Source organism: Solea solea, chromosome 6 (assembly GCF_958295425.1).
Source record: "Solea solea chromosome 6, fSolSol10.1, whole genome shotgun sequence".
In the NCBI taxonomy this organism is placed as follows: domain Eukaryota; kingdom Metazoa; phylum Chordata; class Actinopteri; order Pleuronectiformes; family Soleidae; genus Solea; species Solea solea.
The window spans coordinates 23,224,566-23,252,323 of NC_081139.1; the positions used below are offsets into that span (position 1 = coordinate 23,224,566).

The 27,758-nt window shown below is 42.3% G+C and overlaps 1 protein-coding gene across 4 annotated transcripts in view; it reads left to right on the top strand.

Annotated features, from left to right (window-relative positions):
* The window catches only part of ppfia4 (PTPRF interacting protein alpha 4), a 74,705-nt gene that overhangs the window by 35,247 nt on the left and 11,700 nt on the right, over window positions 1–27,758 (top strand). For 3 of the 4 annotated variants that reach the window (XM_058631349.1, XM_058631350.1, XM_058631351.1), the window contains exons 3-20: window positions 12,506–12,607; window positions 12,750–12,914; window positions 13,865–13,939; window positions 15,977–16,048; window positions 18,997–19,218; window positions 19,760–19,894; window positions 20,378–20,512; window positions 21,380–21,463; window positions 22,315–22,446; window positions 22,552–22,614; window positions 23,293–23,384; window positions 23,475–23,604; window positions 25,411–25,586; window positions 26,099–26,327; window positions 26,433–26,468; window positions 26,554–26,675; window positions 27,424–27,536; window positions 27,629–27,710. In XM_058631349.1, coding sequence (XP_058487332.1) covers window positions 12,506–12,607; window positions 12,750–12,914; window positions 13,865–13,939; window positions 15,977–16,048; window positions 18,997–19,218; window positions 19,760–19,894; window positions 20,378–20,512; window positions 21,380–21,463; window positions 22,315–22,446; window positions 22,552–22,614; window positions 23,293–23,384; window positions 23,475–23,604; window positions 25,411–25,586; window positions 26,099–26,327; window positions 26,433–26,468; window positions 26,554–26,675; window positions 27,424–27,536; window positions 27,629–27,710 — 2,165 coding nt within the window. Of the gene's footprint in view, window positions 1–1,125; window positions 1,372–12,505; window positions 12,608–12,749; window positions 12,915–13,864; window positions 13,940–15,976; window positions 16,049–18,996; window positions 19,219–19,759; window positions 19,895–20,377; window positions 20,513–21,379; window positions 21,464–22,314; window positions 22,447–22,551; window positions 22,615–23,292; window positions 23,385–23,474; window positions 23,605–25,410; window positions 25,587–26,098; window positions 26,328–26,432; window positions 26,469–26,553; window positions 26,676–27,423; window positions 27,537–27,628; window positions 27,711–27,758 lie in introns of those variants that run through there. The other variant, XM_058631352.1, reaches the window with a different exon arrangement.

Sequence of the window (27,758 nt, forward strand, 5' to 3'; positions counted from 1 at the left end):
GCCATCTCAAGCTATTTCAAAGATATAATTCCCACACTGTGTGACGACTACGCTTCTCCCATAAAGAAGAAATCAACAACCCACAACATGACTCAGCTAAAATGCTGTTGCTCATATTTATTTTGCATTTTTAGCGATACCAATATTGAGTATCACATCCCTCGGCTCATCCCTTCTCTGCATTCTAGCCATACATAATGTTATGTTGGTTCCATGTACTTTAAATCATAATTTAATATAATAATATTTGAATAAGTGCCTTAATATCATTACTGCAACAGCCTTTAAAGTACATCACATATGGGATACCATGATATGACGATATCCAAAATCTAAGATGGTGTCCTGTTTCTTGTTATAGTATTGATAAAATATTAATATAATGCCCTGGCTTATATAGGTATATACATTTAATGCAATGTAGTCAAGTCATAAAAGTGTCATAAAAGATTAATAGCTATTTATCTTTTGGATGACTAACAACATGATCATGTAAAATCAGCAGAGTGGGTTTCGGTCTTTGTGGAATCCTGCTGAGAGCAGAGGAATGAAACAGGCTGCCATTTATATAAATAGAAAAAAAAAAAATCAGCATCGCACAATGTCACACCGGGGGAAAATGTCTCGTGAATTTGCGTTGACTCAGCAGTGACTGGGGTTTTTATTAAGAGGGAGTAGAGCATTTCATTTCACGGTAATTCTTGGCATTAGTTCCAAATGTGACTTAAAAACTCCCCTCACTGTACTCAAACTTAACTGTCTGTGTGTGTGTGTGTGTGTGTGTGTGTGTGTGTGTGTGTGTGTGTATGTGAGAGCCTGTGTGTGTGTGTGTGTGTTGTGAGCAACAGAGAACAGGTGGCCAGAGCCCCGAGCAGTCCGTCCCTAAAACATGCCCTTCCTCCCTCCCTCAACCACTTCCTCCTCCATCATATGTGTCTCATTCTGTTTTTGTCTCTGAGCAAAATCATTCATGTTCAGCTCAAACTAGCTCCCCCCCTCTCTCTTTTCAGCTCTGTTCCCTCTCCCTCTCACTCTCTCTCTCTCTCCTCATCCCCTCTTCTCCTCTTCTCTGCTGTCTCTCGACCCGGGCTGTAGTTAAAGCAGCCTGACTGTCAGAGTGCTGTTGTCCCGTCAGGGAAGAAGGAGCGGCACAGGGATCTGGTCCAGCTCCTGCTTACACTCAGGACTCTCAGAGAAAACTTAAAACACCCTCCCATCACTCCTCATCCTCCTGTACCTCGTCCTTCCTCCGTATCTCCTTTTATATGGGGGGTCTGTTTGAGGGATCTGATATGTTTATCCTCCACCATGAACCCAACAGTGAAGATCCACCTTCTGAATGGGACCCACTTTAACAGCTACATGTACCAGGTAGGGACATTTCTCTCCGGGTTGTTGCATATATTACCAGTGATTGATGAATGGCGTCTCCAGCTCAAGTGGCAGCCTCGACAGACTCCACATGTCCTTAACTGAGTATTGATTCAGAGCTGACGACTCTTTTTCAGAGCTCACAAATGGCCTCCTCTCCACCTTCTTCCCTCCCCTCCTCATTCTCTCCCTCGTCCTCACCACTGCGTCTCAATCACGCTGCTGCGACGACTGATGAATGCTTTTACTGTCATGCAGATTGTGTATCGGTTTAGAAGTGTGGGCGCACGCCCCTCCCACTCAGGCTTTCCACCGTGTTTTCAACCAACCGGACTGTCCTATTGTCCAAGAAGATGAATATCTGCCGTGCATTGTTGGGACATCCTCTCTTTTAATGTGTGCGTGTCATTCGTGCTTGACTTGAGGCGAACTCTATTGATGCAAAACAAATAGTCTTTGTGTTTCTGCTTTCATCCAAGCAGAGGAAATACTATCCTCTCATCCTTCCTCTTTCTCAGCCCCAGTACCCCCCCCCCCCCCCCCCCCTCTCTTTTTTTCCCCCTGGTGCAGGTTTTGCTTTGCCTTAATGAGGAAATCTGGGATACATGAATGGATGCTATTCTGGGCTCAGGCCTCTCGATGGGCACAGAGGAGCAGAGAAAGTTGGAAAAGTTGCAGGGATTCGACAGCAGTTTGTCTGCTGAAGCATAAGAAAGGGATATTTGTGAAGCAGACAGAGCTGACGTGTCACCTTCTATCACTGTATAATGCTTTTGCTTGACGGGGCTATTAAATGACTGTTGATATGCATGTTTTTTTATGTTGTGGTGGGTGATTGAATTTCGTCCAGGTCTCATTTAAAGCTGCGGTGTGTAACTTCTAGTGACTCTTGTTGTTGTTGTTACTCTTCATGAACAGAAATGATGTGACACTATTTGTATGCTGCACTCTTCATCTGAAAACAGGCTCTTTGAAGCAGTACTATCAGACCTGACCGAGGGTGCGTTTGTGTGTAAGCACTGGAGACGCAGAGGTGGGCGGAGCAAGACACATTCAGCCCGTCAAACTACTTTCTTTTGAGCAGTAGCAATTCACTTCTAAAACTTTCCATGGACACTTCTTTGTGTTTTAATCATAACCAAACCTGTTTGCAGCGTCTCGCTTCACTAGAGCAATGATACTTCCATCTGTCTTGACATAAATCCCTTCCTTCTAAACACTGGTAGTTTGAATGTAACAAACATTTGTTTATATTTAAACGTTTCATACTGCAGTTTTAAAACTTTTCCAACGTGTACAGAACATTCTTAGTTTCTCTTGTGCTTCAGGTTGCAAACAGGAATCCTTTATTTTCCTAGTGAAATAAAAAAAAAAAAAGGTGATAAGAGTGGGAGTTGCATTTACGTTGAGCATATTTTCTGTCATATTATTTGCATTTCAGACGTGAATCCAGAGCTGGTGCAGCTTCAGTCAGTACAGGCATTATCCTTTATGTGCTTCACTGCGGATGATTTTAGAGCATGATTCAAAGCGGTTATGCAGAGGCCTAATCTCACTTAATTTTTCGCAGATGGAAAAACTAATCCAGAAAATATGTGTGTTGTTGTTTTCTCTATGTTTGGAGGGGAAACCTCCAAAAAAAATTTACGAAAAAGTAGGGAGTGACATTTCAAGGAAAAATTGTGTTTGAATATTCGATGGTATTGTTCATCGGATAGTTGACTATTCTGAACTCTAGCACATGAGAGCTAGTGAAAGCAATGCAGTTTTCACAGTGTGTTGAGCTAATGGGAAAAGCTAACAAGATGCATTCAAAGACCCTGCTAAATGTCATCACCTCTGCACTATCTACAGCATGTCAAGCTTTAAGGAGCTGCTTCAAGATTGCATTCAAGAAACCTCATCATTTTCTATCACTTCTGTAAAACGTGAAGTCCAAAAACTATTTGTTTTTATAAATGCAGAAATTTAGATAAAATATTTGTGTTGTAATTTTTTAACATATTGCAAAAGAGTCACAGTAACTGATTGACACTGATTCATAATCAAGCAGGTATTCAAATAATCATGCCAATCCCTAAGCTTAGAGTTCCTGCTCCAGAGCAACATCCAGGGTGGAGATGTTGTGTTTGCTTCTCTTCTGTGATGGCAATTTTGTTGTCAATTGTGAATCAGAAAATAAAGACGGGAATTCAAGTTCAATTCTCTTTTGCACGTCTTTATTTGCTGCAGCAATGTCTGTCATACAATCAGCACAAGCTGAAATATAATAGGAAAAGTTATCTATACATAGTCTGTCTTCTACAGACATGAAGTGCTTGTTTGTGCTATCTGCCACATAGGTATAGATCACAATTTAATGTAAATATAGCATTAACATAGTCATTTCCATTTCACCTCCGGGTCTCGACAGGTGTTGCAGCGTCAATCTCTCTGATGCTGTTTCCATGTTTGTGTTTCAGTGAGCGTTTGCATGTTCCTCCTTTGGGTGCGTGGGTTTTCTCTGTGTTCTCCCGTTTCCTGCCACAGTCCAAATGCAGATGTTAATTGAACTCTCTAAATTGATGATAGGTGTGAATGTGGGAGTGAATAGTTGCTTGTCTCTGTGTGTTGGCCCTGTGAGCGACGAACTGGCGACATGTCCAGGGTGTGCCCCACCTTTTGCCCTGTGTCAGTTGGGATTGGCTCCAGTGACATGTGACCCTCATGTGGAGAATAAAGCGTTAGACAATGGATGGATGGATGGATGGATGTGTATCAGTGGGCTGGAAGTGTGTCTGTGTACATCTGTGTTCGTGCGATGAAACGCTTCCATGCTGCTCTCTCACATCATTTTCCTAATGAACCGTTGCCACGGCAACGGCAGGAGTGTGCAGGGCGGTGTCATGGCAACAGATTACTCACCGCCTACTTAGGGCCAACACCTAGGCAAGGTGTTGTGGTGGTGATGCGTGTCACAGTTATTGCGTGTGCTTTGGCTGAGAGGAAGGTCGAGTCCACCTCTCTCTCTCTCTCTCTCTCTCGCTGCAGTGGTGAAGAGTTACAGAGCGGTGATATCTGAGTCTCCCCAGAGACTCACTCATCCTCCAACGCCCCCCCACCAACCCTGCATTCATCTTCACCACAGCACTCCTCAGTGAATTACCGTGACTCACATCAGCGTTAATTTAGTGTCTTTTGGTGCGTATAACTAAAAGGAGCTCAGTCATTACACACAATCTGTGATAAAGTGCGTCTGCTCGTCTCAGCCTCTCCACAGAACATGATCATCTCTGTAATTGTAGCCATTAAAGTTGTACTTATTAGTGATTTTTAATCCTGCATTTGCACTGTGGAATAAAACTTTCTACCTTGTATACGAGTCTGTTTTCAATTGCATTGGCGAGCCATTCAAACCTTGCTATTCAAACGATAAGGCAAAATACCACAAATTATTTGAGATTAGAGGTTGACCAATATTAGTTTTTTATGCTTATGCGGATCGTTAGAAATCAGAGCTGCCAATATATGATGTGATTGGCAGATCTGAAAATGAAATATAACAATATAACATATATACTGTATAAATGCTATGGGTGTCACAGTCTCGACTGTGAATTGAAAATGGATCGAAATCAAGGATTTAGAGAATCATGACATGACACCTAATAACTGCAGTTCACTTATATGTATTTTAATAATGTATAAAAGTAATAGTAGGTCATCAAAACATAGCTTTTGGATGGAAAAAAAATATGTTTTCCTGACTGAACAGCATTTATCAAATTTACCCAGTGCTGAACAGATTCATTTAATAATAATGAGCGCTGTCACAGAGAAATAGGCCCAATTAAGTCATTTTTTCTCTCAAAATGCATCATGCAATGTAATTAATTGTGATGTGCACTTGCGCTGGAAACAATCCTGTGATTGACTCAACCCTAAACACCGTGATTCACACAGTGTGTGAATGTTTACAGTCTCAGTCTCTGTCCTGTATTTTGGTGAGTCACATATTTTCTTCTCCTCCCACTAATTGACGCTCACAGAGCCAACGCTCGCAAATCACCGTTCTCAGACTCTGTTTTCACTTCATTCTCCAGTCTTGTTAATCTACCCACACACAGACAGTACCAGTGAATGGATGAGGAAGCAATCCATCTGTTGCATCCTCATCCATTCACTGCACTGCCTATGTGTAGGGTAGATGGACTGTATTTCAGAATTACCTTTCATTTACACATAACAAATCACATCTATTTTAGTTGTATAACCAAACACACACACACACATATGCTGGTACTGCATTGTTTGTGTGGACACCCATAGACATAATGCATTCCCTAGCCCCTTACCCTAACCTTAACCTAAATCTAATTACCGGAATTATCTAATTAAATCTAAAACCAGGTCTTACAGTAACCAGTAATCTTTTAAGTTGTGAGGACAAAATGTCCTCACTTCCGATGGTTTATAGGTGTTTTTTGGTCCTCCCAAAGATACACATACAAGAACACAAACACACACGTGTTTGCGCAGCTATCTTTTTAAGAACTCCCCTTGACTCCCATTCATTTGGACAGCCTAACCAAGTCATTATCCCTAACCTTGACAATAACCAGTAAACTCTTAACCCTAACCCTAACCTAACCACAATTCAATTCTTAGCCCAGTTCCTCAGAAATTTGTTTCTGCCTCATTAGGACCAGGTTTTGGTCTCCATGAGCTCTACTGGTCCTGACAGGGTCATTGTTTTTGCTAGAAAAGGTCCTAAAAAGGTAACAAATACAAGTCCAAGTACACATACACACACACCCAAACACACAGTTGTGGCACTTTTAACTATCGTCATGACACAAAACTCTTGGTCTGACATTCACCTCTGACGAACGAAAGGTTCTTCTTAAATGGTTAGTGTCAGTAAATCCTGACCTTTCAACAACACAGGCCTTCAACATAAACAGCAAAAGGTGGAAATGCCCCTCATTTCTGTACACAGAGCTCAGTATGTACTGCGTACTAGTTTCAGGCAGTCCTGTTGAGTGATGAGAAATCTCCTGCAGCTTTTGTGACACACAATTAGTACAAAGAACGATATACGAATTTGACAACCTAGATTCTCTTGGCTTTGAAATGACAGGCTGACAACTGATATGTCCTTGTCTGAAAGCGAATGGAGCTTGGTGGTAAATTAGATACTTTGAGAAAGGGGCTAAAGAGGAAAGAGCGAGATGGCAGGAGTCATGGGAGGAAACTCATCTCAGCACAAATCCACCAACATAAATCATCGCTCACAGTCTCTTTAAATCATCTGTCAAATTCTTGTCTTCACCCCATCGCCCCTTCGTGCCTTTTAGGAGCATCTTCCTGACTCACTGTGTCAGGACTCTAAAGGAGCAACAACAAATGAGGGAACACACAGTCAGACAAATAACTATACACAGATAAGACAATAAATGAAACCACTAAACGTCCTGTGTTTTTTGAGCGGGAGAATTCATTTTTAGAACCTTTCGTGAACGTTTTCTTTGTGTTTTCTGTCCAACCTCTTTGCAGACGGCAAACTAGCATTGCGTTGCCGGGGGACACAAGATCTAAACACCGTTATACTGAGTCACATGGAGCAGATAGGCTTGAATGTAACAGACATTTATTTATTTCAAAAGACACATGGTGCCTCACAGCGAGAAGGTCACTCGTCTGGATCCCAGTGTGGAGTTTGCGCTCCGAGTTCTCCGGTTTCCTCCCACAGTCCAAAAACGTGCCGAGATTAACTGGACACTCTAAACTGACCGTAGGTGTGAGTGTGAGAGTGGAACGGTTGTTTGTCTCTATATGTTGACCCTGCGATGGTACTTGTGACCTGTCCAGGGTGTACACCCACATTTCGGGCCATGTGGAGGATAAAACGTTAGACAATGGATGAATGGACGGACATAATATAGTGGTCACACGATGGTACAATGGCTAGAATTGTTGCCTCACTGCAAATTTGGATAACATTTCGGCTGAGAGCCTTTCTGTGTGGAGTTTGCATGTTCTCCCAGTGTGTGTATGGGTTCTTCACGGGTTCTCAGGCTTCCTATCACAAATTAGGCAAACTGAACACTCTATGACCACTGACCACTCACACTAAATTGACCATAGATGCGAGAGTGAATGGTTGTTTGTCTCTGTACGATGGCCCTGCGATGACCTGGCGAACAGTCCAGGGAGGATTGGTTCCAGCCACCGTAAAGCTGTAGAAAATTGATAGACACTACATTTTTGAAAATACAAACTCTCTCTCTCTCTCTCTCTCTCTCTCCCTCTGACAATACAACCTTTACATCTGTCGGCGAATATATGACATAGAGCGGAAAGAAGGTTCTAGGCTTCTGGGGGAAGGCTGATCTTCTGCCTGCGACCACAATATGAGATAGAAAGTGGTTACCAAACACTGCTGAGCCCAGACATTGTAAAGGGATTTCTCCTCTTCACTTCCTTAAGCAGTTCGGGATTAAAGGATGGAAGAAGAAAAAAAATGGTATGTGTGTGCAGAGAGAGAGAGAGAGAGAGTGGAGTGCAGTCAGATGAAAGAAAAGAGCTGAAATATTTTACATTCATTCATTCGCTCTTTCATTTATTTAATATTTGCTTATCCATCTCCATACTTGTTATTGTGAATGTGTGTTGTTGTTGTTGTTTGGGTGTCTTAGTGAGGACCAAAAACTAATAAATTATAGAGAGTGAGGACATTTTGGGAAGGTGAGGACATTTTGGCTGTCTGTCACCAAAGGCTCTTTGAGGTTTACGACTTGGATTTAGGATTAGGGTTAGAACTGGGTTTAGGATAGGGTTTGAAATTCAGTTGTGATGGTTAAGGGTTAGGGTAAGGGGCTGCTGGGAAATGCATTATATCAATGAGTGTCCTCAGTAAGAATGCTGTGCGAGAACGTGTGTGTGTGTGTGTGTGCACCTGTTTTGAGACGAGCAGAGAGAAGCCTGTGGGTGGACTAAAGCCAAACTCACTGGAAACGCTAGCAATGTTCATATGATATGCGCACGCAGTTGCACACGCACACGCACACACATTACACACACACACACACACATATATATATATACATGCACTCCCACAAATGCACACAGTTCAGTAAACAAACAGCCTATATCTGCTAGAGAAGCTCAGGGAACTTGCAGCAGGAGCTGTGACAGTCACTGTACCTGCAGCACGACTGGCTTCACGTCTTGTGTGTGTGTCATTGGTGGCAAACAGATAATAACAGAGTAACAGAAAAATATGAGCAAGGGGATTAATGTTAATGCTCACTGACAACATAATTCACTGTCTGTAGAGCAGCTGGGAAGTTTCTGGAATATTTCTTGTACAAGAAGTACAAAAATAAGGACTACATTTTTTTATTTTTGTATTGCTGATCTGAAGAGACTAGTGTGAGGACCCCCCCCCCCCCCCGTTAGATATCCTTCCACGTCTGAGAGAGACGCACTGGGCTTTCAGTTGACTCCAATGAAAACTCACTGGTGGTGCATTTATTTTTGATGCTCACTGCAGAGCAGCAGTAAAATAGAAGGATATGAAGTTAGGGTTAGGATTCATATCCAGGTTAGGCTTCGTGGATATTCACTGTTGGTTCACAATCAAACAGACTTTTATTTTACTAATATCAAGGGATTTTCTATGAGGGCAATACTCACGGCTAAGGGAAGGACCCTCCTTTCCGTGGCGTCGAACTTTTAAAAAAAATTGGTGAAAAGGGGGTATTCATAGTTTCTTCTTGATTATGGATTTTGTGTATGAAGGCAGAATTTACGTGAATTCAAAGCTGTCTATTCACCACGATTTGGGCCATCAATTTGATATTTTTACAGACTTATTATATTATTAGTGTACAGTAGGGAAATGAATAGCATCCAACGCTAAATGTGCATTTTAGTAAAAACCCTGAAATCACAAATTATAAATCCTTGTCAGTGACTGCTTAGTACCAGCATGATGCTCACAGTGATGTTAAAATGTGGATGGACACTCCGGGCAGCTGCTCTGACACGGAAGGTTAATCTGTGCGTCTGGAAGGCCAAGCCGAGGGATGCTCTCAGAGTGAGAACGGGCTGGTGAGGATCACTTCGAACTGATTTGACTTCTTTAACTCGAGCACTTGCCTTTGCCGGCATCAGACTCCACAAATCCAGCCAGGCCCATTTTCAGTGCAAAGAACAGAGATCTGTGACAGCCAGATGACAAATCTAGCTATAGTTAGAATTCTTTCTATTTTCCTGCCCAGTCTAACATCTCCCACCACGTGCTCCTGGACGTTGACCAATCTGATCATAAAGAAATAAACATGGCAAAGAGGAATTACCGCAAGTTCTCTCTGAAGGACAGATCGTCAATACTGCCCTCTGTGTCTGAGCACAAGACCATGAGCATCACCCGCAACGAGTGCTGTCAAACGACTAACATTTTTCTAACGTATCTAGTTGTAAACTACAAAGTTTGCTAGGCCAAAAAGAACGTTAATCTTGAAATGGGTTTGTGTTAATGCCGTTAATAACACTTCTATTGACAACTCTTTGCCCCGCCTTCCCGATGACCTATGAACTCACGCAGTGTCGTGAAGGATGATTGGTCGGAGGCATACGAACAAGATACGGCAAGAATCTGGCCACTGGTGACATGGTCACCGCTCATGAGGAGAAACATATTGTGTAATCTGATCCCGGCATAAGTGTTGTCTTGCTGTGATAGATTGACGGATTATCATCATTTGGACCACCACCTTTAGATCTCTTGATTATCGCAGGCTTTAATCTCCTCATGCCTTTGACCACTGTGATTTTAAAGGACTTGTCCGCCACATCATGAAAAATTGCAGGGTGACATGCCATTAAGGTTTATACGCTGTAAAAAGCAGACACACAGCAGAATACTGCTGCAGTTCCAGCACAGTGCCCTCCCCAACTATTAAAGGTAATGGAGCCATCTCTTTACAGCCCAAAAAGCACATAAAATACCCATCAAATGTGCAATATGTGGTTGTTTGTAGAGCTGTGAAAAAGGTGTTAGCTTGAATATTGTGGGAGACGCAGTGAAACTACATGAATCAATCTACTGCACACTCAACCAACTGAGGCACTGAACAGGAGATGTATATATCTTGTAATTTTTTTCACTTACTGTATAATATTAAAGGGCATAGTGATGTTAGGGACAGGAAGAAACAGCCACTCTGGTTCTGTCCAAAAATGTCATCAACAACTATTAAATAAAATGCATATAATGTTGTCATAATTAAGCGATAAGCAGGTAAACAGCTGTTCATAGCATTTACGCTGAGTTAAAGGCAGACATGGGGCTTTTACTGTAGATGATGACTGAATTATCACGTTGGAATAAAGCCGCGCGATTCAATTACAAACTCAGTTGGGCCTCATGAGCTAGGCCAGACATTTTCCACAGCCTGTAAGCAGCAGGCGATGACACATTTCAAACCAGCGCAAATGTACGTAAGGTGCATGCAAAAGAACTGTCCCTGAACAGAGTCTGAGGTATTAGCAATTTTTGGTCATACCTGTCCTTCGCACACCTCAAAGTGCATAAAAAAGTGCAAAGTATTAACTGTAACTGTTTTAAATTTAAAATAAATGTGTTTGTCATATTTGAGTCAAGTGCAACTCAAAGTGCATACAATCCAACAGGCTCACAATATTAGCCACAGCATTTGTTTCTCTTATAAATATAACATAATGTCATGACCCACGAATCTCTCAAATCTCAAAGTTCCTTTAACCGAGTGCTGCATTCATGGTCATTGCTACTGTGGGAATTTATGTAAGAATCTTTGAGAGACAGAGTTTCTGGTGGGACCACATGTGGCCCACAGGCATCCATTTGAATACTTAAACCGCTCCTGTGTCAACATCTACGCTCGAACATCTACACTCACCAGTTTTAGCATGAAGGAGCATCAATTAATCTTACTGTTTTTAAGTTAAGGACATGTTTACCACACTATTAGGAGTTCATTTTCGGTAACCTGCGTAATAAAATCTAAGTATGACTGGGAGTTGAATTTGCTCCTGTGTTCCATCACTGCTCTCAGGTCCCTCAGCTGTGTTTGTATTGACTTTTTGGACACTATAATGAAGGCCTAGTGTAAGACTCTCCTGCTTTGCTTGCTCCTGTTGCGGTATTTATATTTATCCTGTCTTTATCCTCTCTCACGCGTTTTTTGCTGTCATTTATTGATTTATTAATTGAGTGATCAGGTGTTTGTCATCTGCCCCGCCGCGCAGCGACTCATCTGAGTCTTCTTGCTTTATTACCTTCACGCTGCTGCATGCATGTCCTCCGCATCCCTGTCACCGCGGCAGCATCAGATCCATCATTTTTTATCTTTTATGTCATCAACCACCATCACCCTCTCTAGTGTTTGGAGTCTAAGGGATGATGACATGCCTTCAATGTCATTATCTCCCCCCTGAGTCCAAGCTACAAAGAGTCTATAAGGACTTCCGTCCATTGTCTGACACTCTATCCTCCACATGAGGGTCGTACCAATCCCAGCTGACATAGGGTGAAAGGCGAAAGGCGGGGGACACCCTGAACAGGGCCAACATAAAGAGACAGACACCCACTCACCCACTCACTCACTCACTCACATCTGTAGTTCATTATAAGTGCTGCAGGTATGAAAAAGGAAAAGGAAAACCTATGTCAAGCATTTAAACAAAAAAAGTCCGTGTTTTTGTGCTTGCTTTAGTTAATTTATGGCTCCCAAATCCCAGAGGTGGTCAGAGTGGCACAGCTGAGCTGAGCTTGTATTTATGCAGATCAGATAATAACACAGTGTCCCACCTGTGCAGACCACGGAAACCACTTACAATTCAGCCTCTCTGTGGAGAAACCAAGCTCAACTTTCCATTACTTAAGTCTGGCTGATAAAGTATTCCTCTCATATAAGGTAACAGTGTCCTGTGCAGTGTTTCGTGCCTGTGCCTGTGCCCAACAACAGAAAGAATTGGTCAAGCAGGGCGCCTCATGTATGCACATAACTTTACAGCCGCTCAGTTTCACAAAAAAAAGCAGATGTCGATCACTGATACAGTATTACATTAACCTCTGTATATGTGTGTGTGTGTGTGTGCTGTGTAGGAGTTTGCCACCCTGACGAAGGAGCTGAACATATGCCGGGAGCAGCTGCTGGAGAAAGAGGAGGAAATATCTGAACTGAAAGCTGAAAGGAACAACACCAGGGTACGTGTGTGTGTTTACTTGAGGAATGTGCGCATGTGAGTAACGCTGAGGAAAGCACATAAAGTTTTCCGAGCTTGAAATAAATATTCTCTTTGGTCGGTTTTGGTGTGTGTGTGTGTGTGTGTGTGTGTGTGTGCTGTAGCTGCTGTTGGAGCACCTGGAGTGTCTGGTGTCTCGTCACGAGCGCAGTCTGAGGATGACAGTGGTGAAAAGACAGGCACCCCCGCCATCTGGAGTTTCCAGCGAAGTGGAGGTCCTGAAAGCTCTGAAGTCGCTGTTTGAACACCACAAGGCCCTAGATGAAAAGGTGGATACACACACACAAATAAAACAAGTTTGGGACGTCATTTTGCTTCTACAAGACTTTCAAAACAGAATTTCTATCCTTCATCACTAATGAATTTGGTTCTGTTGTTGGTTTTCTCGTCGTTAATCCAATTCCCGAGTTCCAGAGTAAAAGTCCTCCATGAAAGCAATGAGATTATTGCCCGAAAGGCTTTTAATGTGAAAAATGAACAAAGACTTGATTTTTTAATTAACAGCAAACAGCAACGAGACCAGAGTGAGGCTGCAAGTGGAGGCGGATGAGAAAGAAAATGTCATTTACTTATCAGAAAAATTATAAAACAACTTGTTTTCTCGGCTGGAATTAAGGGACAGTGGCCACTACTTTGCAAATAACACAACATATGTACACAATATATACTGTCTGACCCTAAAATTAATAGTGCCTACTGTACAATAATTTGGGTGTAGTATGTTACTTCAGTTGATCAGGTCTAGGTTTATGATCAATATAATGTGCCCAAAAAAATGAGTGATTACCTTGATATATCATTTTCACATGTGAATTGGTCAACACAGAGTCCAGACCTGATGTGGTGGAGAAGACAGGTTCAACTCTCCCATCATCAGCACAAGAGCGTTTCCGCCGCCTCGCTTCCTCCAGCAACGGTTTTCACTGCTTCTTATTAAAATAAAGCTATTGCTGCCTTGACCTTATAGCCGGTACCTGAGACTTTGCTAGACCTCCTGATTCTGAGGACCCGGGTCAGCGGCCCTGATCTTGCAAGGCTGTTTTTTTGCTCACAAATGGTTTAAGCTCACAGAAACAGTGGATCCGTGCCATATTCAAACTAAAGGCTTATGGGTTTTTTCTCTATCTATAGGCTTATTCATGAAGGTCCACATTAGATTTGAGCTCATATGTAAGCTCGTCTTTGTCTTTCTGAATTTTCTTTTTACCCGTTTCTTCAGGTGCGTGAGAGACTTCGAGTGGCTCTGGAGAGGGTGGCCACACTGGAGGGACAGCTTTCCTCTACCACGGAAGAGGTGTGTGTGTGTGTGTGTGTGTTTGTGGTTATTCATTTGCGAAACATCTGTTCAGCTCCGAAACATCTGTTGAAGCCTCCTGTCTGATATGATATTCACTTAAACAGTCTTTATGGGCAAGACAGAGGCTCCGTCTTCCTGTGTTGGTACACACTCAAACATACACGCTGGATGCTTTCCGCTGCGCCTCGCTTGTCTCCCCCCGCCACAAAAGTGATTATGACTTCACTTTCTGATTTATCTCTGACAGAAAACGTCACGTGGTTGTTGTTTACTCAGACGGAGAGAGAGAGAAAAAGATGTTGACAGCTCTCACTCTCTTTGGCTACTTTTTAGCTGTCCGTCATTTTGACAGAACAACATTAAACTTGGTGCTTTCGTCAATAATCGAACACATCAAGGTGGAGAGAGACTGCTGACGAGGCCATTGTCGTTAGGTTCTGATTCTTTTCTCAGACAGACGTTTTAATGTTGTTCTGTTTTCACTGCGTCATTCCAGTCAGCCTGAGAGTTTTCTACATCATCGTCACGCTCTAAATGACCGTGGTGTCATCATGTAATGCAGTTTTCTACATTAATGCACCCTCTGTGACTCATATTAGCTTTTCTTCACATATCACACAACAACACGCCATCATCCTTCCATGTGAACTCCTGCTCCCACTAAGCCCAGTATTCCCTCTTCGCACCCTACTGGTGAACACGGTCAGCTTTACTTGCTCGTTCTTCATCCTCCATCGCATCAGTCGCAGTTGTTTTTGTTATTTGTTTAATTTTCTATGCACTCTAGTCAAAATCCCACAGAGATACAGTAGAACAGAATTTCCGCCAAGTACCACCAGAGGAAGCTCATGTACCACTGGGTACATGCACCACTGTTTGAGAACAATGGCACTAGACAATAGGCAACATTATGCAACATTGCCGTTAGTGGTTACAGGTGGTCTACAAGTGGTTACTGTAGATCGCTCTCAGTTTTCAACCCAGATCTGTGTCGCAGGTGCACCCATGGTAATTTGCCATGGGAATAATACACAACTCCTTATGTGGACGTCATTGGGGGGGGGGTTATTCATTCATTTCATATCACAGTTTTAGTAGTGATATAAAGTAGCGCTAATTGTGCAGAAGCCAAGTGAACTTTGAAATGTGACATAGTTCAATCTGATATTAAACATTTTAGTTACTTTTTCCTCAGGTGTGTTTATATAGCTGGTGAAAAGGAAAGAAATGTTTCATCAGATTGCCGACACTCTATATTGCACATTCTTATGGCCTCTGTATTAACTGTACGTTCTAACATAGTAAAATAGAAAAAAAGCAGCGGAAATGCTCTGTGTTCTAAGCGTTAAGATAAGATAAAAATCCATTATGTTAAAGGTCCAGTGTCTAAGAATGAGTGAGACTGCGGAGTGCAACAAGGATGCTCACCATTCCTTTTCCTAAGCATGTCCGTGAACTATATGTATCCTTCATTGATTTATACATTGGGTTTATGTTGATAAAGTTTTATTTACTTTATTTGCGTCGTAAGCCTTAGCCTTTCAAAAGTGAAAAGCTCACATGTTGGGGAGGCTGTAGAGTCAAGACAGCACAAGATGGTGGCCTCCATAAAGCAAACTGAACACGCTTATTCAAGGCTACAGATACCAAATTCTTCTCTTTTTTTGTCATTTTGACATAATTAGACTCTTTTACGAACATATTTATGCAGAGTATATTCCATGTCTGCCAGTAAACCCACCTAAATGTCACACACTGGACCTTTCAAGTGTGCTAATTTGCACTGATCACTCAGTATTAAAGCTAAGTAGATCCTCAGTGAAAGAAAACCCTACTCTTTTCTGACTTTTCATATTTGGAGTCGTCTAAAATGTAGCGCGTGTTTGTGTGAAGCCCGCTGGCAGCCTGAGAGCAAAGCTTCCCTTTGGGATTCTGTGTTTTGTTCTCTCTTTTAATAGGGAAAGAAGAAAAAGTATTAAATGTGTGAGTTTCTTTTATTTGATTCTTTTTTTTTCTTTTTAATCTACATTGCAGTTGAACGTGGCGAGACAAAGGAAGGAGAGTGACTCAATGGAGCGAGCAGATGGAGCCAAACCTACATGGAAGGTCTTCCTGGCTGTGTGATTGTTTTTCTGCTCTGTGCTCTACTCCATGTCTGTCTGTCTGTAGTATACTGTATGTCTGGCTGCATGCTTTTTTTTGCTTTCACACATCTACTCATACACAATTTTTATATCCATTGCAGGGGTATGAAGCTAAATGCAGCATCAATTCGGATAACGTTAGTAGCTCGTACTCTGTGTTCGAGCCCTGTCCTCTTTGGTTTGAGGCCCACCCTGAAAACAGGAACACATTATGTAACCGTGTCTGGGTCAATTCACAGCTGAGTCTGTTTGTATGTGGCTGGAATTCTCCTTCTCATGAGCCAGCAGCCAAGGAACAGTGAAACTCTTTATTCTTTGGCTGAGAGAAATAAAAGAATATATAATAATAATTTAGAGAACAATTCAATTTGATCAATTATAGCAGTGTTTCCCATACATCAATCATTAATATCAGCGTGCCAATAATGATTATCAGTGAGAAGCTGCTCGTTGAGAGACAAACGACAAATATGTATAATCTCCAATGATTATTAGACAATCTAATTAAAGCTATTTTCACTTAAATCTGGCATAAAACACAAAGCAAAGATTAAACAGCAACAGTGAAATATCTTGAATTCAACAGATGTTATAAATGATATCCTTAAAGCCCCTTATCAAAATATTAAACATAAAACTTCAACTAATTATCAACAAAGTCTGGGCGAAAAGATTAGCATTGGATTTATTCAAACTGATTTTATATCCCGAATATTTTCCAAATTGCTCAGTTGTATCATGTAGCTGGATTACAGAATGTTCTGGGTCTGTAACGTACAAAATGCTATCATCAACATAAAGGGAGATGATCAATATTTTCTACAATCAAAAACTTTGACGTTTGCATTGTCTCGTACTCTAATGGCGTGTTTCCACCGGCTCGCCTCGCCTCACCTCGGTGCGGCACATTTAAGTTGCGTTTCCACTTACATAGTACCTGGTACCAGGTCCTATGTTAGTACCTGCAAGGTTCTAAGCGCACTGAGTAGGTGCTATGCATGACGTCGTCAGACTGCCGGCCACTGATTGGTCAGAGTGTTGTCACAGGAAGAGACGCCCGACACAAGAATCAAGCCGAACAATGCCGAACTGTACATCAGTTAAAAAGACTTAACAATCCTAAAAACATGGGTTAATCTCCAACAACTTCCAGGGAAAATGTCCAAAATCTCAATATTTAACAGAGGAGTCTGGTGTATTTAGCGACAGCACTGCTGATCGCGACCGGCATCACAAACCCTGCCGCTGTATTTCAGTCCAGTGACTGTGTCAGACGGAGTCTGTGCTCCGGTCATGGAGGAAGCACTGAACAAAATAGTTTTAATTAACTGATTCTAATGATTCAGCTACACTGAAAACAACTGCTTTACAAGTCACTAGTCACTCGTTTGTGTGTGTGTGTGTGTCGCGTGTAAAACAAAGTCACAGCAGTTTCATGCAGCCGCGCAGTGATGACTCCGCCCACGTCGAGTAGGTACTATTTTGTAGTGGAAAACCAAAACCTGGCGAGGCGAGGCGAGCTGGGACCATGGTGGAAATGGGCCGTATGATACCAATGGTTTTATCACCTTTTCAAAAATCAGAGGTGACAATGGTCACACTTGTCAGATGTGTCATTGGCGATAACTGCAGCTTTGGGATTTTTATGAACCCACATCAAAACTATGTTGCACACTAGAAAGAAAAAAAACTACAATACTGTCATTTTTAGCTGACTCATCATTGGAAAAGTCAAAAAACACCTTATCCTTCAAGGTACAATTAATTAATTATTTTTTTCAAGAATCCTGAATCTGGACCTGAATACAGATCACCACCAAATTATTTTCAAATATTTGTGTTTGTTGTACTAAAAGTTATGCAGAAATTATGCAAAATTCCAAAAGGGATGAAAAGAAATGTCTCAACACAAAATTCCAAACACACAAAAATATGAATCAACTCAATAGTTCAAAGCAAAGAAAAGAGTGTTAAATAAGATGAAATAGATATGTTTCTTCCTCGGGCTATAACCTGAACACTTCATTAAAATCCATGTTTTACTCTCTGAGTTATGCAGCTCACAGACAAACAGAGGTTATGAGTGGCTTTTACAAAAGGAAGGGAGCAGAGGAACGACGACAGGACGGCCACAGGTGGTTAAGATGATTTGCTAGAATCTGAAAGAGAAGAATAGTGTAGTTTACATGTCTCAGTGTGAAGTGTGCAAACATAAATGCCGTCTGGACTTTTATCATTTATCACCCACTGCCGTACAGACAGTTACTACAGGCATCCTGGAGGGGGGATTTTTCTTCTTTTATTCAAAACATCATAACTTATCATTGCTTTGTGTACTTTTCCTGATAATTAGATTTAGAACCCTGCCTGGAGGTAGTGTTTTGGTCCATGTCGTACCCACTGATTGTCACAGATTGTCAGTCAAATAGGGTTCTGCACGTGCAACGTCCCTGGAAGTGAAGCTAATGATTCTCTGTGGCTAAACTCGTGTGCACAATCACCAGTGGTGTTTTATTACACGGCTTCATAACATTTAGCTCTTCGCGTGTGCGCTTATGTTCCCGTAAGGTATTCATAAGCAGGCAAAATGGGAACATGTGGGTGTGGAGGGGGTCCTAATAACTTTGACTGCCCACTGTGTTGCCTGTACGAATATGTGTCCCCAAAGATTTGTTTAATTAAGGCCCTGGAAGTATCCGTTTTGAGCTGTGAAGAGAAGTGAAACGGCATCAAAACATCAACATGGCAGCTTCGCCTCACACAACCCATCCTCATATGCATAAAAACCAACATTGTTTTATGTAGGGCATCCAATTTTATCAACCCCCAACATGTTTCTCAGTCCTCAGACACCATTCATGAGACCACGTGTATATACTGTACGTCTAATTTGCGCTGTCTCCCTTACAGAGACTTCCCAACGGCTCCATAGATGCTCACGATGACAGCAGCCGCTCGTCTGAACTGCAGGAGCTGCTGGATCGGACCAATAAGGAGCTGTCCCAGTGCCGCGAGCACTCGGCCAACATGAACAGCCGCATGGCCGAGCTCGAGGCGGAGCTCGCGAACGCACGCCGAGAACTGAGCCGCAGTGAGGAGCTGTCAATCAAGCAGCAGAGGGAACAGAGAGAGGTGAGAGCACAGGGGACGGGCTTTTTCTTCAGGGAATGAGCTCAGGGACAAGGGGGCTTTAAAAATCTGCTGCTCTTTAAATACAAAATGCTATTTATTATTGTTGCTGTTTTCAAGAAAAATACATAGATTTTCACTCCACCTTTCATACTTATTGTACTATATCTATAAAAAGGACATTTTGTCAGCGCCCCACAACTTTAAGGGGCTTTTTTTAGGATTAAGACCTGGTTTTAGGGTTAGGTTAGGCTTAGCTGTGATGGTTAAGGTTATAGTTAAGGGCTAGAGAATGCTCTATGTCCATGATTTGTCTTCACTAAGATATAAAAACAAGTTGTGTGTATCTGCTATTGTCCAGTTCGGAGAAAGACAAAGAGAAGGAAACATAAGACAAAAAAGGACAACAACATTGCAACAACTGTGCATTACACTGTGAAGAATAATTAGAACAGGGAGTATTTGCCTGTAAATATAAGGATGAAGTAAACTCGTAAGGGCTTTACATTGTTTTTTTCCTCTGTTTGTGTCCCTGCATCCACAGAGAGAGGACATGGAGGAAAGAATCACGACATTAGAGAAGCGCTACCTGGCTGCCCAGCGGGAGACCACACATATTCATGATCTCAATGACAAACTGGAGAACGAACTGGCGACCAAGGACTCCCTGCACCGACAGGTAACAAACATGAGGACTGTATCCACCGTGAACCCCCTTCCTGGCAGTGATGAATCAAAAGGTTGAACCGTTATACAAAGATATTCCTGTTACACACAAGTCGCTTTCATGTGCAGAACTGAGTTAACGAACCCTGTCATCTGAAACTGATCAGTATGCCTATTATGTCCAGGTATCCAAGGGTGTGTGACACCAAAAATGGCACATTCACACCGATGCACTGCGACTTTTACCAAAATTGTGACAATGTATTTCGGGTAGGTTATTTAATTATGTTGCAGTGTCTGAGAGAACAATAGTTCACGTGTTGTTCAGGGTGAATCTGAGTTCAGTGCCTCGTGGGTCCACAGCATCCTCCACTCAGGCAGAGTGTGTCACGTCCTCTGCAATACACTGGTTACACCTCTCTTGTGGTTGCACTAATGCCCCTCTTCTTTATTTATGTCTCTGTGTGTGTGTGTGTGTGTGGATCAATGTGTGTAGAGTGAAGAGAAGGTGCGCCAGCTGCAGGACATGCTGGAGATGGCAGAGCAGAGACTGGCTCAGACCATGAGGAAGGCTGAGACGCTGCCAGAGGTCGAGGCTGAGTTGGCACAGAGAGTGGCAGCGCTCTCCAAGGTAACAAACAAACACACACACACACACACTAACTGTAGAGCAGCCATGCCCAAACTTAAGAACTCCGACCACCACCAAACTCTTCAGTCGCACGTCAACTCAACACACGCAGTTTCCACAGCTCTGTCACTTCACTTCAGTACATAAGAAAGTGTTCCATCAAATATGATTAACACAAGTTCCAGAGTGAACTTACATTACATACATCCAGCGACACCTGTTTTATTTAAATGTCAGATAAACAGATGAATAAAGTTTCATTTAAATTAAAAGTGCCTTCGTTTTATTACTTCTGATTAGTTTTTAAATTCGATTGTTACGATTCTAAGGTTATTTCTTCAGCGCTTTAATTCATTTCATTATTATTAGTTCCAATCATGCGACGCACGACTCCATTAAAATACACAAAGAACAATCAAACATCCCATTTTTTTTTTCCCTCTCCGCGTACTCCGTGATTGAAAAGCAGCAGGGAGAAGAAAATCTTGTTACCTGCCAATTTCACATTACACAAGTACACAGTCTGTGAGTACCAGCCATTTAGCTTCATAATACATGTAGCTGCAGGGTAGGACATGAGAAGAAAGTAAAAGAGAGATCAATAGCGATGAAACGTGAAGAATGAGAAGAAAATGAATGATTAGACATCTTAATTGTCTGTACATTTTTTACAAATCCAATCAAACTCCTTTAATCCAATCAAAGAGGGTACTGGTGGGCCAGTACCCTCCTGGCCCACCAGGGGGCCGAGGCCCACACTCTATGGCGACTTTACTGTACATACAGATATAATATATAGAAAAAAGACATGTAGTTCCAGAGCTTATGGAGACAAGAGTTCTAATATGAAAGTATCACCCCCTGCAGGCTGAGGAGCGCCATGGCAATGTGGAGGAACGCCTCAGACAGCTGGAATCTCAACTGGAAGAGAAGAACCAGGAGCTAGGAAGGGTGTGTGTGTGTGTGTGTGTGTGTGTGTGTGTGTGTGTGTGTGCGCGCGTGCGTGTGTGCTCACATGCATCAGCCCTGCGGTGTCTCTCTGACCTCTCTCTATGTGTGTGTGTGCCTGTATACAGTATGTGTGGGCTGATGCTTCACATTTGCTGTACAGCTTGACTCTTGGATCTCCCTCATGCATACGAACACACACACACACACACACACACTCACATATGCACAGGGCAGACACGGTGCACTGTTGCATGAATTTTGAACCATATCCACACATCCTGCTGCAACACGCCCTAATGCGACCGATTGGCTGCTATCTTTAGACTTTGAATAATTCACGCATGGCAAATTTCTGTCTCTCTCTCTCTCTCTCTCTCCCTCCCTCCCTCTCCCTCTCTCTGTGTGATCTCGACTATATTTAGTTGAAGGAGCTCTCGGAGGATGCAGATGTGTGTTGTTCGCGTGTCAGTCTTCATTTCTTTTAATGAAACGTGCTGAAGAATACATATTAAGACAGCGACTCCCCACTGAAGAGAAGGCATTCAAGCCCTTTTTTCATCATCATCATCATCATCATCATCCTCATCCTCATCATCATCATGTAAATGACTGTAATTTAATGGTCCCGGGCTGTGAGATACATCACAGAACAAGAAGACCTGTGTCTGGCAGCTGGTGATCTGGGGGCCAAATGCACACTTACACATCCTATAATCTGTGCAGAGTTGTTTGATTAACTGCATAAATGCACCTAAATGGAGTCCGTGTCAGAGATTAAAAGAGAAATGATGATGTCATTCCACGCGACTGGCTCTATCGCTCTCTCTCTCTTTCTCTCCGATCTTTACCAGGCTCGTCAGAGGGAGAAAATGAACGAGGAGCACAACAAGCGTTTATCTGACACGGTGGATCGTCTGCTCACTGAGTCCAATGAAAGGCTGCAACTCCATTTGAAAGAACGCATGGCTGCCCTGGAAGACAAGGCAAGGCCTGCACGCACACACACACCAGCTCATAGATCTGTTGAATATTAAGCATAACACACGTTTTTCTTGTTTTGACGTGATTTTTATGACTTTTCTATCCAGAACTCCCTCATCCAGGACCTCGAGAACTGCCAGAAACAGCTTGAAGAATTTCACCACACCAGGGTCAGTGTGAATTCAGCATATTGTCCAAACACTAGTGCTATCATGTGCTATCAATATAACAAAATATAAATAAGTATAAATATGACACTTTGTTGACTTGGCTTTGCGTACATCAGAGTCATAACGCTTTTATTAATCCCTGGGGGAAACTGGGTACATTACATCTGCTCCTTCAGAATTAAAGAACCCTCAGGAATAAAAAAAGAAAAAAAAAAAAGGTACAAGATGGAGAAAATGCAATATTAGAGGCTGATGAAACAGATACATGAAGAAACTGTGTTTTACAGTTTTTCTTTTTTTAAGATAAAACCCATTTGCCAACTCCTCAAACTTCACTAATTAACACATTCACTTAATCCCGCTTGTTTATTTGTAGCCAAATCATTGACATCGACAAATTGTATTTGGATTCAGTATTTCTGCCTGCAGTAACAGGGTGAAGTGAAGTTTACTTCATTTAAAACTTGGTCACATTTGGTTACAAATTATACTTTAGTTAGTCATGAGTTTGTCATGCACTATTATTAATATTCTGTTTATTTTTATGTGCCAGTTTTTATTTTCTGCTCATATCCAGTATGTTTTACCAGAAGATAATTTACTCTTTTTTTTAAGTAAGTAAAACTAACTAAGAATAAGTCAATAATCTGATCACATTTACTCCTCCTTTTCTTTCAGGAGCGACTCATTGGAGAGATTGAGAAGATGAGAAACGAGATTGACCACTTGAAACGTCGCAGTGGGGTGTTTGGTGATGGAACGCACCCTCGGTACGGACCAAGGCCAACTCTCTCATACTCTAACATGCTGTGTTACACATTAAGACCGTAACATATTCCATGTATATACTGTAATCCCAGGTCTCATCTGGGTAGCTCCAGCGACCTTCGCTACTCCATGGTGGAGGGCCAAGACGGGCACTACAGCACGGCCGTGATCAGACGTGCACAGAAGGGCAGACTGTCGGCGCTTCGAGACGACCCCAACAAGGTGCCAGCGATGTCATTATCAGGCCATGCGGTTTTTGCACACACACGCACACTATGCAGGATGAATAGTTTACAGATCACATGAGCATTTTTAACCACATACATCTCCTTCCTAGAGTATTCATGTCTGCTTTGCTTAGTGTCAGTGCCTGATGTTCATGCCTAACTTACCATTCTTTACTAACCTCTCTTCTCTTTCTGTCCCTCTCTCACCTGCTGCCATGGACATGCTGTCTGATGTAAGTTTACAGTTCATTCATTTCCTATCTTAAAACTGTGGTGTGTAACGTTTAAATATAAGCAAGTATATTTTTTGTCAAACCAGTGTGAGATGAGTTCACAGAGGAAGGCATCCATATTCCACACAGACAGTGAGACAGCTAATAAAACCACACACAACGTGGACAGAGACAAGTACTCACAAGGATTAAAACTAGAATTAGATTTGTTTTTAAAAAGTCAATCATCTAATAAATAAGATAGCATCAATAAGTAAGGCAAATAAATGACTAAGACTTATTTAAAAGAGCAATTGCAGCAGGAACGAAGCTGTTTCTGTAGCACTTGGTCCTCGACCTCAGGGCTTTAAATCTCCGACCAGACGGAAGGTGCTGAAATTCATCGAAAAGAGGATTTGAGTCATCATTACAATCTGATCAGGCAATCTGCTGCAACTATCAGATATACGTTCTTTCAGAGGCAGGTTTTCAAACCATGACACGAGAGAGAGAAAGGCTAAAACCGATTCAATAAAAGCACGGTAAATAAAAAGTGTCATTATGGTTCTGTCGATATGGAAACGGGACAACTTGTCCAGACAGAACAGATGCTGGTGTCTCTTCCTCCACAGATTCAGAATTGTTGTTACAATTCAGTGAGGAGTCAATGAAGGTCCCGCGATACTGATAGGATATTGATGATTGCACATGCTTGATTGTTTGTTCCTTGACAATAGTGGGCTCAGATGTGTTGGCATTCCTTCCAAAGTTAATGGTTTTTGATGTGTTTAGCTATAGATGTGAGTCCTCACACCAAACAAATGCCGTGTTTCCACTACATGTTCCCAGCTCGCCTCGACTCGCCTCTAAACGGTTTGGTTGTGTTGCCACTACAAAATAGTACTTCCTCAATATGGGCGGAGTCCTCACAGCACGGCTGCACGAAACTGCAGTGACTTTGTTTTACACGCGACACAAACTAGTGACTTGTAAAGCAGTTGTTTTCAGTGTAACTGAATTAAAACTATTTTTTTCACAACTATTCTTCCTCCATGACACACCAGACTCCTCTATTAAATGATGCAATTTCAGACATTTCCTTGGTAATTGTCGGAGATTAACTCACGAGGATTGGGTTTTTGATAGGATTGTTTAGACTTTTTAACTGACCTACAGTTTGGCTTGATTCTTGTGTCGGACGTCTTGCACTCTGACCAATCAGTGCGTGGCAGTCTGTCGACGTCACACATAGTTTCAGCTCAGCTCGCTTGGAGCCTCGCAGAGCAGGTACTAAAAAAAGTACCAGGTACCATCGCTAGTGAAAATGCAAAATTACCCGTACCAGAGGCGAGGTGAGGCGTGCCACACTAGTGGAAAAGGGGCTAAAGTAGTCAATGACGTGGGGCAGAATAATGAAAAATCACCAAATGTTACACACTGCAGCTTTAACTGGCTACATACATTACTTCCCACAAGTGTCATATTGTATTTTTGCATGCGTACAGAGAAGGTTTTATGTATGTTTTTGATTAACTTCAACACTCGTGTGTGTGTGTGTGTTGGTTCAGGTGTGTGCGATGTTCGAACAGGACTACCCGTCCCTGCGAGGCAGCGTCAGCCACCTCCTCGGCAGCGACATCGAGGCCGAGTCGGACCTTGAAGACGACGTTAGCTCGACCCTGCTCTCCCCCAGCGGTCAATCGGATGCCCAGACTCTCGCGCTCATGTTGCAGGAGCAGCTCGATGCTATCAATGAAGAGATAAGGTGACAAAGCGCGGGGAAATTTGATTACGGCGCATGACTGTTTCATGATCGCCGCGGGGAAATTGGGTCAGTGCAGCAGCAAGAAACAGGATATAGATAAGATGAGGACAGCATATTAAAGATAATACACCAAATAATTACAATAAACTGGAAGATTTTAAAGTCACTGGGGTAAATAATGCTGCATGGATCCTTATGCCAGATAGGATGCATCAAATAGACTGGTGTTAGATATAGAGATGATAACACATTATTGGAAGAGGATGCTGATTATGACAGTTTACAGTCAACAGTGTTCAAATGTAGCACCTCACAATATGCTCCAAGAGAGAAAATGCTTAATAAATTCTACAGGGGAGCCAGACTTGTACATATGGACGCACATAATTGTACATATGGTCTTTCCAAATGTATTCAGTTATTACTGCAATTTTTTTTGTAATCTAAGTAAAGCACCATTTCTTTGGCAATACAGTATTTTAACATAACCTTGTTTGTGCTTGTCTGTGCAGGATGATCCAGGTGGAGAGAGAGTCAGCCGAGCTGCGCTCTGACGAGATCGAGTCCCGGGTGAACAGCGGCAGCATGGACGGACTCAATGTGACGCTTCGCCCCCGCGCCCTGCCCACGTCAGCTACTGCCCAGTCCCTGGCATCGTCCACCTCCCCGCCCACCAGTGGCCACTCCACACCCAAACACCACGCACGCAGCACCAGCCACCATCTAGGCATCATGACTCTGGTCAGAGAACACACACACACACACACACACACACACACACACGTCACATCTGACATACGATTAGTGTGTGTCCACTTTCATGACATGTGCTGTTTTCTTTAACAGCCAAGCGACTTGAGGAAACACCGCAGAAAAGTAGCCGTAAGTCGTCAAAAATAAAAATTGCTCCGTTTACTTTCCCTCGTTTGTTGCTTTTGCCGCTGAGCTGCATGTGTGACTCTTCCAGTCTCCAGTGGAAGTGGACAAAGCTACAATCAAGTGCGAGACGTCGCCTCCCTCGTCCCCCCGTAGTTTACGCCTGGAAACTAATTTTGCTGCGTTCACAGGGAGTCTGGAGGACGGTCGAGGGTAAAAAAAAAACCACACAAACACATGCTCTTTAGCAAAATGATCTCTCTCACTAGGTCATAGGTAAGATTAGGAAGCAAACACCTGAAACATCATCAGTGGATGCTGGTATATTTGTATCATATTAATGAATACCTACTTATAGCTGGATTACAGAAGAAAATCGATAAATAAATAAATAAATAAATAATGGTTGCAGAAAAAATATTCTGACAGGGTCAGAAGCAGGTGTTAATGAGGTGAGGGAGTTAGGAGCTTATCTTGGATATAGTCTATGAGTGGCTGCCAAAGTCTTGCAAATGTGGCCAAGGAGCCACACATTATAAGTCTCAATTTCTTAAGTTTAGTAGCCATTTCATCTTTATTCTTTTTTTTAGCTTTTACTTGAGCTGTCCCTCTCATTAATCATCGGCAATAAGGAATATCTGCCTATATCTGAAGACAAATATCATCTATCTATCTATAAATTCAAATTCATTCAACATCTGCGTGTCTGTCTGTGTAATCACACGACTGTCAGTGTTTGCATTTTCAACTCTGATGGTGTTTGGATAAGAAATATAAGAGATTCTGATAATAATAAAAAAAGCCACACATTGAACAGGTGCTGCACAAGTCAATAATAAAAATAAACAATAAAACACAACGTACTGTGCATAAAGGTAAGATTAGGAACAAACATATTAATAGTTATCGATCTGTTGAACAGATGACAATAGCATATCTCACTATTTTACGTGTTTTGCAGGAAGCAGAAAAAAGGCATCAAGTCATCTATCGGCCGATTGTTTGGGAAGAAGGAGAAGGGTCGAATGGAGCAGACAGTGGGCAGAGACGGACAGACCTTACCAGCCTTATCAGGTGACTGCAGATTGCATATCATACTGAGGCGCACAATAAGGGATTATGTGATACACTGAGGTCTAAATTAACACCGTTTGGCTGTATTTTAGACTTTGAGATGGGTATCGGTGACACGATGACTCTGGGAAAACTGGGCACTCAGGCTGAGAGGGACCGCAGGATGAAGAAAAAGTAAAAGAATCTTTTCTTTCTCTGATTTTCTATGTGTTGCCTCTCTAT